Raw genomic sequence first — 13027 nt, 5'->3', positions numbered from 1 at the left:
TCAGTGATTGCCGTCATTCCGACTGGTCAGCACCAGTGAGAGCTGTCCATTTTCAGTCTTCACTTCAATCTACGCCTTCCTATGCCGCTCCCTCTTGTTGCCCGGTCGCCGCAGGCTGCCTTTTCCATCATTTCATTGCTGTCGATCGCGGGGATCCGGTTGTGAGAAAAGAATAAAAAAACGAAAATTCCCATTATGCCAACCTACCCTATCCGCCGCCGGCCGCGCGAGTGCAAGACCTGTCTACCCTGCCGAGCAAGCAAAGTCCGCTGCGATCGCAACGTCCCCTGTGGCAATTGCACCAAACGAAACTTCGCCTGCTCCTACGGTCGTCCGTCATCTGCAAAAGTTCCCCCTCCCGCTGTCGTCACAGCCTCCTCCACGCCATCACAACAATCTAGCTTTGTCTCTCCCACGATCCCCCCATATCCCAACTCGGCTCCCACCCTCGATGGCTCATATGCAACCGATCATCCCTCGACCGCCAGCGCGGATCCGGATTTACCGGACATAATTGATATCTCCCAGGCAGAATGGGATGAAATTAACACCAAGATGGCCGCAATGGAACAAATCATCGGCAGTTTGCATTCGCTATTCCAGACACACTCGAATCATAAGCCGCCAGAACCAGAGCCAGAACCAGAACCCATCGAACGGAAGAATTCCATTCGGTCGGAAGGTGTCTACGGGTCGAATGTCTTGAAGACGGGCGCGGTTCATCTCGGGTCGCGGTCGGCCCTGGTTGATATTTTGGATAAATCGAAGAGGTCGGAGGACACAGCGCAGGCGCTGCCCCAGGATGATCTTCTTGCTGAACTTGCTTTGGGGAATGAGTCGGCTGCATATCCCTTTGTGGATCTGTGGTCCTCCGACCCATTCACATTCAATATCGCCGGTGTCTGTGCGGTTCTTCCAGAAGACGCACGGTGCCTGGAGTAAGTCAAAGATATGCGGTGTTTTGTGATGCATGCTAATTCCAATTTTCAGGTTCCTGACGTTCTACCAGGATATAGGATCAGTTTTATACCCAGTACTGTCGGACACGACACAATTAGTACGACAAACCAAGCGACTTCTTGATAATCGACGACGAGTGGGAGGTGTCTATAAAGCCGATGCCAATGGATTAGTGAAACCATTTGGGATGCCTTTGGCTTTTCTCAGTCTGCTTTTTGCAACCCTTGCATCGGGATGTCAGCTGTCTAGTATCCCGGAAAGCGACCGCGAATTGACCTCATGGGTCTACGGTGCGTCATGTTCCAGACAGTTTGAGAATGCCGTGCTGACTTTCTCCAGTTTCTTGTGCGTATCAATGTCTCCGGATGTTGAATTATGTGTCGCAACCCACCGTAGAAGTAATTCAGATTCTTCTGATCATTAGCAATGTTCTTTCATATAATATGAATGCAGGCGCATCATACACTTTGCTTGGTGCGTGTTGGGTGTGTTTCCGATGAGAGCTGGTCAAGCTAACGAGCGATAGGCATGACCGAGCGAATGTGTCTTGTCCTTGGGCTCCATGTTGAGTCAACCGGGTTCTCAGTTGCAGAGCAGGAAGTGCGAAGGCGTGTGTGGTATGTTTCGTTTTTTTTTTCTTCGTCTTTGATTGATCTCAAGCTCACATTTATCAGGTGGACAATGGCGTTCCAGAACAGCCATTTCTCGCTTGCCTATGACCGACCATCGATCACCATGGTCAGTCAACCGGAAATTCCATTCGATCCCAAATCAATGCCGGGCCATCGCTCATATTTTGAAACACTCTGTCGCATTGTATCCTTGGCGTTGGAAGTCCTGCGGTCCCGTATGTATCCCGGATCGTCTCAGTTACGTATCCATGAGATCCGTGAGTATAAACAACAGATCCATCGGATGCTCGCCGAAGCGACTCCACATCTGCGGCATCGAGACAATTGTCGATCGCTAGCGGAGCATATTGAGCGAACCGAATTGCGCCTGCACTCCTCCTATCTTCTCTCTGTCCTGTGTCGTGTCTCGCTCGATCCACATGCGCATTTAGACGCATCGCGTCGCGCAATGATTCGCGAAGACTGTATCGGCAGTCTGTTCAACACGATCGACGCATTTGTTGAATTGCACGAGATCAATTCCCACTGTTCACGGTCCTGGATTAGCCTGCAGCGAAGCATTGCCTCGGCCTTTTTGCTCGTGGCAAATGATGACAGCCCCCAGACCTGGCAGGTGATAGATAGGCTGGAGATGGTTCTGGCGGACCATGTCTATGGAGACAGTGACATGGACCATAGCCGCACTGACTCGGCCAAGCATCTTTCTTCGTCACTCCGTGCCCTGCGTGAGATCCGCGAGGCCTTCAGCGCTCGGACGGGTAGTTCGACGGGCCAAACATCGAGCATAACATATTCGCCCCTTGTGTTGCCTTCTCCTCCTTATCTTGCGCCCAGTCCCGATATGTCATCATTGGCAAGCACCGCCAGTACAGGTCTGCAACCGATGGAAGGTGTGAGCATACGGAATATCCTTGGTCGTGTTTCTGATGTGATGTTATTCCCCAGCATGAGCGGAAATAACCCAGTAGTATAACATCTCACATATTATTTTTTCTGTTTTTTTTTTTTTTTTTGTTCCCCGTTCTGGCGTTTGGGGTAACATGGGATCTCGGGAATATACAATACCTGAGTATCCCCTATGGGGCCAGCGTCTGCTGCGCTATATACATAACCTCTTCCCCCACCCCATGGGGAAGAATGATATCAACATATGAATCTGTTCGAAATATAAGGCCAGAAGTGAATATTCAGACTCAGTCTTGTAAGGAGTAGAGAGTAGTAAAAAATGTCGAAAATTGAAAGTCGGCACATTCCCTAGATGTCAGCAGGCCCCGAATCTCGGGAGTTTCAAGTCGGCCGAATCCTTTAGGTCCAGGAGCGAGACTAGTCAGTTCTGAAGCATTCAAAGTCTTGAAACTCGCAACTTCCCAAGAAAGATGCGAACGGTGAAGGGGAAGTGGAGTGCCGATTCGGCCGGCCGGGGAAATCCCGGCTGTCGACTTTTCTATGCTCTATGTACGTTATGTATTCCTTTACCCTATTTATCCTATTGTTATTTACTTCTTTGTCTGCCGACGATACCGATGTATGATCCACTTAGAACGGTTTTGGGGTGTCTTCTCCGGAGCCACGAGGTGGATGGAGATTACTATGGGGTGATGTGGAGGATCTAGGCTTACCTGACTCGTATGACCTTGGATCCTTTCAGCTCTTATTCGACTGTCTCGGATCATGGCATGTTGTGCGCAGGATTCAGATTGCATGATACATGTTGCTCTAGATACATGTTGCTCTAGGGATCTCGATCTCGAAATTGATATCCCTTTGATTTGTGGGTCTTTTTCAATATATATCTTTGGCTAGTGCCAGGGGTTTGGGTGCAGCCGGGACTTGCCGGCAAACGCGCTATATATTTGGGGTCCTATATTCGGGCTGGACCGACGTGAACTATGTATTGCTTTTTCAACATTGCGATGAGCTCGATTTTATCTGATTTCTAATCTGCTACATCCAACCCTGTACTCCGTCCTCCGTACTGTGTACTCTGTACTCTGTGTTTCGCTCTTCGTCCATATTGGTTGAGAACTTCTACTTTACTAAATGCGCCCTAGAAGAAACTGTAGGTGATCGTTTAGGGAGCTCCTACCAGTGAATACTTTACTTCACCGGGGACCAGACAGAATCAATAGCTGAAATCTTCTATCTGCGTGGGTACAGAGTCAAATCAAATGTGCAGCATAGGAGTTCAACGGCTCTACAATATAGAAACAAGGCACTCGGAATACAGCTTAGACATGGGCTATTCTGTGGTGAGAACCATGATGATTAATTAAGCTCCCAATGAGCAAAATATTGACGCTCATGTGCGGTTGAGGCAGTCCAAGTATGTATTTAATACATACTCTGTACTTAAGTAGCGCATCCAAGGAAAGCTTGGACGCAACGTTCAAGCCCAACTCTTTACAGAGTACTTGGTGCTCGGCACCCAGCTCCTCTTCTTGGTCTTCGATACACCAAATCAGTGGCTTGGGCCTCTATGAGTAGTTATTTAGGAAAAACCGTATGGTGAAATAAATTACTTCTTCTCATCTGAAGTATTCTATATCACTGTGGTTTTCTTGATCGCCTCCAGGGCTGGATGACTTGCGGCATAGTACCTTTTTTGGTAGACCCAATTTTTCAGTCTTGTCCTGCACTAGTCTGGCCTGCATGCAATAAGATCCTGGTAAAAAAGAGGTCTCCCCAATTGTCACATAATTGCAAAAACACAAGAGATCAAGTGACTGAGGTAAAGTAGAGAGGCGACTAAGACAAATGCTCAGTGCGATCAACGGCTTTTTATTAGCACACAATATACAAAATCGAAGCTCGAATCGACCAAGGAGAGATGATGTATTATTTCAATATAAACGAGAGGTCATTGCGTAAATGCACCCATCCGGAGGTATCTGCTCGTATACTCCGTCCACAGAGTCTTGTTTACTCACCGCTAGTACATAGAAAGAACCGAACCCTTTATCTTGTGATTCTTTCCATTATTGATGATCCATCAACCTGAGACGGTCTAATATATCTAATATATCACTTTCAAGGAAATACGGAATAAAAGCTTCAATGTCATCATCGGAAGATCCCTGCCCCGCATGCAAATGGACGCCAGATCAGCAAAGACGCTGCAGCTACGAGAGTAGTGTACGCCTCTTCTACGGAGCCAGCTCCCGGGGATACTGGTCCCTCGGCTCAAAATTTCTTCTCAAGGAGCGCGAGAAAGATCCTCCTAGTTATGAGGTCATCAACACCCACTTCATCAAAGAGAATACCACCATCCCCGTCCACACTACCATACAGGAGTGGACCGAAGGCGAGAAGTATTTCCAGATCGTCGAGCGGGTGCCTGGGGTACCGTTAGAGGAGATCTGGTCGTCAATTCCCCAACCCGACCGGGAGAAACTCGCTCGTCAGACTACGGAGTATCTGGGCCAGCTCCGCTCTTTCCACTCGGCTAAGATGGAAAGTGTTCACGGCCAGCCGATTTCTTGTGCTCATCTCTTTAGAGGGGACTACGGGGCTAAACATGGTCCACTGAGCACGGCTGACGAGCTGTGGGATGTTTTAGCGAAATCTTTGAGCGACAAGGTGCCGGAAGTTGTTAGATCGCGGCTCCGTGATAGCATGCCTTCTCCGCATCCGTGGACTTTTACCCATGGGGATTTAACAAGTTGCAATATTATCGTGGACCCAACCAGCTTTGAGTTGAGAGCTCTGATTGATTGGGAGGGTTCGGGCTACTTTCCTGTGTGGTGGGAGTTTACAGCGGCGGGCTTCGGGTTTGGAGACGAAGATCTGGAGTGGAAGCGTCTGCTACTTGGAAACCTGGCCAATCATAAGGAGGCTCGCACGTGGTTTCTAGAGTTCAAGTCTTTTGCGTCACGTTCGAAGGATTCGGAGACGCGGTTGAAGGTGCTCAAGGAATGTGGCATTGAGGAAGACATAGATATCTAGGCAGTATACAGTATGGGATACTCCATGCAGAAGTTAGGGTAGGTTAAGACACCAAGAATAAAAAAGGGAAATCACAAAAAGGCACGAAAAGGATGAACGCTTAAGCTTTCCAAGTCTAGACACTTGACGATCTCATCCTCTTTCGTCCCGTCAGAGAGGAACTAGTCACCGTTGTCGATTGTTCCTCTTATACTTATATGCGGGATAGGGCGACTGAATCCCGAATAATCCAATGATTGTTAAATTTCACACAGAAACAAATTATGTCGATATTACTATCTTGAAAGTGAAGCTTTTGGAGGGAGAGTCGAGATGGAGAGCCGAGCAAGTGAGATGTAGTTCCTTTCCTCTTTCAGCCTCAACTCCGAACCTCCCTGCTTTTCGGACTCCAACATCAGCCACATCATCATTGGCTTTGATCTTCATCTTGGCTTTTCAGTGGGGAAATATCTCCAAGAATCCCCCCGCTTTTGCTATGACATTCCCCCGGAAATCCCGCATCCCCCATATACACCAATCTACTTCGTACGTAGAAGCTTTCCGATGCTTTGATAAATGAGCCCTCCCTGCCCAAAGCTGACACATGTGCCTGGCTGGACCTCGGGAAGGGGAAAATTTATTGCTTTTTCCCTGCTAGTATTGCCGATCCCTACCTAGTCCCCAGGCACGGCCGACGGCAAGCTGTTAGACTCTGCTACCGTGTGGAGTTGTGATGAGAATTGCTCATCAACGCCCATCACATGGTAGCTTATCGGTGTTCTGCCTCGGTGTCGATCACTATTTCCTCGGCCATGATGGAGCTACATCGTATACCATACGGAAAGAAAAAAAAAGAGATGTTAGTACAATTGTGGTTAGCTAGGGCACTGTCTAGTGTGTGACGATCGGTGCCATCGCAATGCAAATAAAAAGCTGGCTCGCTCCGGGGTTGAGTTTTTTGAATATCCCGAAGGCTCTTCCTGATCAGCAACAAACCCTCGAGCGACAGGTTTGGGGAATCGACGCCAATTCGACTGGCTGGACAAGATATCAAATAAAGAAACGAGGGCCAGATCGGCGCACCCAACAACATGCGTCTTTTACCAACGCTCGCCACCGCACTCCTGTTCGCGGTCAATGTGACAGGAAGTCCGGCCGCTGCTTCAGGTCCAGCGGAATCCGTCACCCCCGTCGCGAATATTGTAGAGGAGGCCGCCCCGACAACTTCGGCTGCCCAAGCAAACAATATCAACCAGGCGAATGCCGCCGCTGCTGACAGTACTACTGCTGCCGACACAGCGAAAGCCGCTAACACGGCTGCTGCTGCGGCTACGAAGGAAGAAGATGATACCGCTGAAGCAGATACTGCCGACCCGACAACCAAAGCCAACCCTGTGGAATCCGTGGTTGGTGGCATAAAGACTGCTCTTGGTGCCGATGCAAAAGAAACAACTGATTCAGCCAATGCACCCGCCCCCACAAAAACTGCTGATAGCTCGGCTGATGAGCCCAAGTCCTCCGCTGCCGAAGCTTCCTCCGCCCCCGAAGCTTCCTCCGCTGCTGAGACTACCCCCACTGCCTCTGCTACAGGCACCTCGAGCACAAAGTCCACTAGCTCCGATAGTGATTCTGACAGCGACTCAAAGAGTGATGATACTGCCAAGGCCTCTGATATTTTGCCAGACTTAAAAGAAGCTATCTCGAGTTTGTTTGGCGGTAATGGCAGTGGCGGAATCGCGGAACTTCTGCGTGGGCTTGAAAGTCTGCTTAACCCAAAGTTCTTGGGTAACTTCGCCGACACCTTCGAATATCTCTCTACCGGTCTGGCACCTCCGGTCGATAACCAGCTCCGAACCTTGGTGGCTAACGGCAACGACCTTTTGACTTCGAGCTTCGTCAAGAAGACCGGATCTCTCATCGACAATGCCAACGAGCTCTTGACCGAGGAGAACACCAAGGAGATCGGGACCCTCCTCAAAGTCGCCAACAAATTGTTGTCCGGCGACTTCATCGACAAGGTGGACCACCTCATCGATAACGCCAACAATCTCCTCACCTCCAACTTCGTCAAGCAGACCACCAACCTCATTGAGAAGGCCAGCCCTCTCATTGATGATGCTAGCGGTCTACTTACCGACAAGAATGTTCACGCAATTGAGTCGCTCTTGACAAACGCTAATACACTGCTCACTGCCACATTTGTCAAGGAGACCACCAACCTCATCGGCAAGGCCAGCCCTCTTATCGATGATGCCAGTGGCCTGCTCACCGAGGGCAATGTCAAGGCAATTGAGAACCTACTTGGCAATGCCAACAAGCTGCTGACACCCAGCTTTATCTCGACTACTGGCAAGCTCATCCAGCAAGCCGGCCCCCTTATCAACCAGGCTAGCGGTCTCCTCACCGAGGGCAATGTCAAGGAAATCGAGTCACTCTTGAACAACGCCAACAAGCTGCTCACACCCAGCTTTATCTCGACTACTGGCAAGCTTATCAAGCAGGCCGGTCCTCTCATCAGCCAGGCTAGCGGTCTTCTTACCGAGGGCAATGTCAAGGAGATTGAGACTCTAATTGGCAATGCGAACAGCCTGCTTACTACCAGCTTCGTGAACCAGACCACTAGCCTGATCGATGAAGCTAGCGAGCTCCTGTCTTCGGATACCATTGACAGTCTGAAGTCGCTCCTCCACCAGCTCGCTCCTATCATTCCCGAGCTGAAGGGCCTGCTCAAGCCAGCCACTATCAAGGCAATCGAGAACGTGCTAGACAACGCCAACAAGTTACTCACGGACTCCTTTGTCAAGGACACGAACACCCTGATCACCGAGGCTGTTGGCCTTCTCACTCCCGACCTGGTCAAGGCTCTCAAATCGCTCCTCAGCGATCTTACTCCGTTGATACCCGAGTTGCAGTCGCTGTTGACAAAGGAGATGATCGATTCGATCGAGAAACTTCTGAACAACGCCGGGGATCTTCTCACTTCAGATTTCGTCAAGGACACCAAGGGTCTTGTCGGCGAGGCCGGCGACCTGCTCACTCCGGAGGTCTCCAAGGGACTGAAGTCAATCCTGAAGGACGTCATTCCTCTGCTACCAGAGCTGAAGTTGCTTCTCAACAAGAGCACCATCTCCGCTATTGGTTCTCTCTTGACCAACGCCAACACCCTCTTGACCCCCAAGTTTGTGAACGAGACCATTGGTCTAATCGACAGCGCCGACGACCTCTTGACCCCAGGAATCGTCACTGGACTGAAGGAGCTCCTCGGCGACGTCGGGCCTCTGATCCCCGATCTCAGAAGGTCATTGCTGAACACAACCATCATCACCGACCTGGGATACATCGTGACCAACGCTACCACTTTGCTCACACCCCACTTCGTCGTCGAGACTACAGACCTCATCGACAACGCCGATGGCCTCTTGACCCCCAAGGTGGTCAGCGTGCTCAAGGAGGTTCTTGGCTACGTACCCGAGTTGATGCCCGAGGTGAAGAAGTTGCTCAAGCCATCTACCATTTCGGATGTTGGCGCACTTTTGAACAACGCTCATGATCTTCTCACTCCTAAATTCGTTAACGAGACAACAGTCCTGATCGATGATGTTACAAGCTTCTTGCCTTTGATACAGGAATTGCTCAAGGCGCTGTGAGGAGTTGATTTTTTATGATTTTCTTATATTGATTGCAACGCACGCAATTATGAATTATAATGTTCTTTAATGATAATTAACGTTGTCGGGCATTTATTCCATTGTACTCGATAGACTCTCCACGTAGACTTGGATGATAAGCTAAGAGGACAATTGCAGGAGTAAATCCACGAAGTGTCTCCTATGGGAACATTGTCCAACACAATGCGGATGTTTGAGCTTGTCTACGAGACCGATTCAATGAAAAATGTCGGGATGGTGGGGGTTGTTAATGAGCCTGTTCAGGATCAGGCGATGACTTCGTCTATGCAGTCAAACATTTACCTGAAGGCTGTTGAAGTGAAGTATCTTGGTCTTGTTGAGTGTTTATGGACTAGTAGGTGAATACAGCGTATTCGACCCGCTGAGGAGAAGCTTTCAGTCGATGCGAATGACTATCTCGATATTCAGACAATGGATCAGCCGGCGAATGGAGTCTCTCTGTAGCAAATGGTATCGAGGGGTCGTCGGCTTGAAAACCCAGTTTGAATACCGTATTTTACGCGGTGTGGTTTGTGGCACAGGTTGACTATTATGCGCAACAGCAGGGATGGGCCTTTTAGACTAGGAAGGTTCATCTAAATGATCACCGGTGCTCTTACGTACCATCGTGGGATTCTTTCGATTTGCGGATTATTGGAGGTTGGGAGCCGACTTTTCGTAGATGCCGAAGGCTTATTTTATGCCCAGGAGTTCAGATGGCGTGCCTTTGGCCGGGCTAGCGGAACGGTTCGCTAGGCTATATAATGTTAGCTGGTCTGAAAAAGCAGGACCATATCGCTCGCAATGGAGTACTGAACACATATGAAACAAGTCTGGTTGTTGATAATGAGCGCTTGAATACATACATATGCTAGAAATGGGCGTATGGATAAGCAGAAGAATACCTGTAACGACTAGGACACAGCCTCAGGAGGTGGAGTTGGCCACCACACCATTGCCCAAAGAGATACTCCCGGCCCATCAGACTGAAGGCTAGCATCAGCAGCAACTTTGCCCTTTCCGAGACAAATCTCTTCGACCTCCTTAAATCCCATCGACAGGTAGAGAGCGCGCGAGCCTGCAGTCGTTGCTTCGAGCCAGATTGGGAGGTTCGCGGCTTGCGCAGTCTGCTGGTGATCCCGCATGATAGCTTTGGCAAGACCTGAGAAAAGATCAGTAAGAGCTGGAGTACAATGTAGCTGCAGATGGGATCCTGTTACCTTTTCCACGGTGTTCGTGCTCGGTTCCGATACTGAAGATGTAGTAGTACTGGGTCTGTCCACGCAGGCCATTTCTCTTCGCGTTGTCAGTCATAGCAGAGAATTCAAACCAAAGACGCTAGATATATCATTAGGTCAGGTATAACTGCAAGAATGTTGGGCTCTCGTTTACCTTAACACCTGCGAGTCCTATTCTCCACAGTACGCTTAGAAATCCAGCCCACACAAGATTCCAGGCATTGTCAATGGAGCGACCCGGTGGGAGCATGACGGATGCTGCTTTCCAGCCATCGGCTTCGGTGATCACTGCGTGATTAAGCAATGCTGACTTGATGAGCGTGGTCCAGTATGTCGGCAGATATGCCAACCTTTCTTGCTGAGACATGCCTAGCAGCATGTACGTGATGACGGGGTCAGTGTCAAATACGCGACCGTTCAGTGCTGCGACCGAGGCCAGATAACCTGTGGTCTTGTTAGTATCTATAGGACCATGCTTGAGCCAGCAATACTCACTGTCACCACCGTTGGTTATTGGGACTGATGCTACAGCCATGTTGGATTTAGGTTATAGGAGTGTTTGTATGTGAGTGAGGTTGAGGTGTCCTTGGACATTTCTGGCAGCGATCTAAGGTAGCCATAGGAAGAAGAGCACAAATGCGCTAGAGGAAAGTCGCGTCTCAATGGATTTGGCATTGACGACATATGTTTATGTAATCAGATCACAGGCCCGACCCCCGAGGTCAACAGTCTCTCGAGTCACGCAACTGACCTGAGCACCAGTGACAACTGTCATTCCCAATATTTTCAAGCTCTCGTCCTTATAGTTATCTGCTTTCATTGGACATGACTCGTTCATCTCCGCTGTGGATTCGCGTGGAGCGCAGTTTGCTACCAAACACTGGAGCGGCCTGAATCCCGGGGATGCACTCGGGCCGCGACTGCTGTCAGAATTCGGACCCGACCTCATGATTCCCTGGGATATTGATATTTCGTTGCAGCTTATGAGGATATCACAAATTCATCGATACACACCGTGAACAGATGCGGTCGGGATGCAAGACATCATTGCGCACCCGTTGAGCCAAGGCAACTGCTCTGTTGGATAATTCACTTTCAGCCATATATTGCGGCAGTAACAGTTTACTATTTTTTGATAGTGCATAATTTTTGCTGACTGCCATCAGAATTATGAGGTCAAGCGCATGATACATTGAATGGCGACCCACAAGAGTCGGAGTCGGAAGATCCAGGTGAATCGGACCTCTCAGTGTACAGCACCAGCTTCACTGATGATATTCATCTGTCTAGCTATCATAGCCTGCGAGATTCAATTTATACTCTACCTCGAAGACCATCAGCACTTCGAAGGAAGTGACGACATATAAACAACTCAAGACACAAAACATCTGATGTAGACATGAAACAAGACCACCTACTCAAAACCTCGGGAAACACCCTCGCTATACAGACCTTTTGATGAAACCACTTTCGATGTCTTTTTACAACAACCTGAACTGGTGGTCGCTGCCCTAGAAACTTTCTCATTCTGATCAAGAATTGGCTGCAACATTCAAGTCATGTCCCTGTCGAGCTATGTTATTCTCGCATACCACCGTGTCAATCCCCGGAAAATTACTCTGGAAAAAAGGCACCTTCGCCACAATAACTACAAGGCTCACAGCCAAGAGAAACGGTACCCCAGGAGGCTCCAGCAGAACCAGAAGTGTCCGGCAATCCCTCGGGCACCGAGCACAATTCGGAGCAAGACGAGTCCGAGCAATCAAGCAGCGAGGAAGAAAGCCCCAATGTTGTTGTGCCCGTTACACCTTCTCGAACTCCAAAGAGGCCCAAAACTCCCAAGTCGTCGCGAAAATTGGAAGTCCTACCAAGTTCGGTGATGTCGCTTGAAGAATTCCAAGATTGCTTCGATAGGTACGAAAACGCATCGCCTGCTGAAAACAAACGGCGCCGGGAGGAAGTCACGCCGGGCTATGCTAGATGTGTCTGGAAGCTCGAGGAAACCATTCAAGCGCCGCCACTGTCTTCCCAAAAAAATAAGGACTCGTTGAACATGAGATTTGATTTATCATCGCAGTGACCTTGGATATCTGGGGCCCAGATGGGCATTTACGTACACCATCGTTTCCATTTTTCTTTTGTATCTTCCTCTCTGTACCCTTTCCGCCTCCGCCTCCTGTTGCTCTTCAAAATCATGTATAAATAATAGAATAACTGCATCGAGTTCAAATACATGTCCACACAGGTGCCGGTACCGGGATCTCAAAACTACGATCGTTCAACGCGTTTAGCTCCTTTGATGCCAATGTTCCCTTTAACTTCTCTCTTGAATTTGCGGCCTGATGCTTCTTGGATCTCTACTTCACCAAGCTCTCTAGCACATCTCAACTGCTGGCATGGCAACCGGCTTCCTCATCCTCGTCTAAAACTGAGCAAGCGACTGTCTCGACAACATAGAGCGCCGCCCGTCAATTTAATTAATTCACAACTTCGCACTATGCACTCTCCGATATGCTCATCGAACGATGTATTTCCGCTCACAGTCCCAGCTGTGGATTTCGCCTGGAGAAAAAGAAGCTAGAATAAATGTTCCACAGTTTATGGATAC

The 13027-nt window shown here is 49.2% G+C and overlaps 6 protein-coding genes across 6 annotated transcripts; 5 read left to right on the top strand and 1 right to left on the bottom strand.

Annotated features, from left to right (window-relative positions):
- Positions 1-195: 195 nt before the first annotated feature.
- N7500_002870 (uncharacterized protein) lies at positions 196-2565 on the top strand (the record flags this gene model as incomplete). Its single annotated transcript, XM_056674016.1, has 5 exons — positions 196-938; positions 991-1250; positions 1300-1434; positions 1487-1577; positions 1635-2565. 5 exons carry the CDS (start codon positions 196-198, stop codon positions 2563-2565), a joined length of 2160 nt encoding a protein of 719 aa, XP_056534541.1.
- Positions 2566-4646: 2081 nt separating this feature from the next.
- On the top strand, positions 4647-5534 carry N7500_002869 (aminoglycoside phosphotransferase family protein; the record flags this gene model as incomplete). Its single annotated transcript, XM_056674015.1, has 1 exon — positions 4647-5534. One exon carries the CDS (start codon positions 4647-4649, stop codon positions 5532-5534), a length of 888 nt encoding a protein of 295 aa, XP_056534540.1.
- A 1070-nt stretch (positions 5535-6604) lies between these two features.
- N7500_002868 (uncharacterized protein) lies at positions 6605-9160 on the top strand (the record flags this gene model as incomplete). The annotated part of the gene is made up of 1 exon (XM_056674014.1): positions 6605-9160. The coding sequence occupies one exon, from the start codon at positions 6605-6607 to the stop codon at positions 9158-9160; it is 2556 nt and encodes an 851-aa protein (XP_056534539.1).
- Positions 9161-9364: 204 nt separating this feature from the next.
- Positions 9365-9675, top strand: N7500_002867 (CAZyme family GH5; the record flags this gene model as incomplete). The annotated part of the gene is made up of 2 exons (XM_056674013.1): positions 9365-9536; positions 9611-9675. 2 exons carry the CDS (start codon positions 9365-9367, stop codon positions 9673-9675), a joined length of 237 nt encoding a protein of 78 aa, XP_056534538.1.
- Positions 9676-10095: 420 nt separating this feature from the next.
- On the bottom strand, positions 10096-10954 carry N7500_002866 (GNAT family N-acetyltransferase; the record flags this gene model as incomplete). The annotated part of the gene is made up of 4 exons (XM_056674012.1): positions 10096-10343; positions 10402-10519; positions 10574-10863; positions 10915-10954. 4 exons carry the CDS (start codon positions 10952-10954, stop codon positions 10096-10098), a joined length of 696 nt encoding a protein of 231 aa, XP_056534537.1.
- A 1024-nt stretch (positions 10955-11978) lies between these two features.
- Positions 11979-12499, top strand: N7500_002865 (uncharacterized protein; the record flags this gene model as incomplete). Its single annotated transcript, XM_056674011.1, has 2 exons — positions 11979-12017; positions 12083-12499. The coding sequence occupies 2 exons, from the start codon at positions 11979-11981 to the stop codon at positions 12497-12499; spliced, it is 456 nt and encodes a 151-aa protein (XP_056534536.1).
- Positions 12500-13027: the final 528 nt, after the last annotated feature.

Source organism: Penicillium coprophilum (genome assembly GCF_028826855.1).
Source record: "Penicillium coprophilum strain IBT 35676 chromosome Unknown utg000002l_segment0_segment1, whole genome shotgun sequence".
Classification (NCBI taxonomy): domain Eukaryota; kingdom Fungi; phylum Ascomycota; class Eurotiomycetes; order Eurotiales; family Aspergillaceae; genus Penicillium; species Penicillium coprophilum.
The sequence above is the reverse complement of the archived record's forward strand: the minus strand, read 5'-3'. Positions and strand labels throughout refer to the sequence as shown.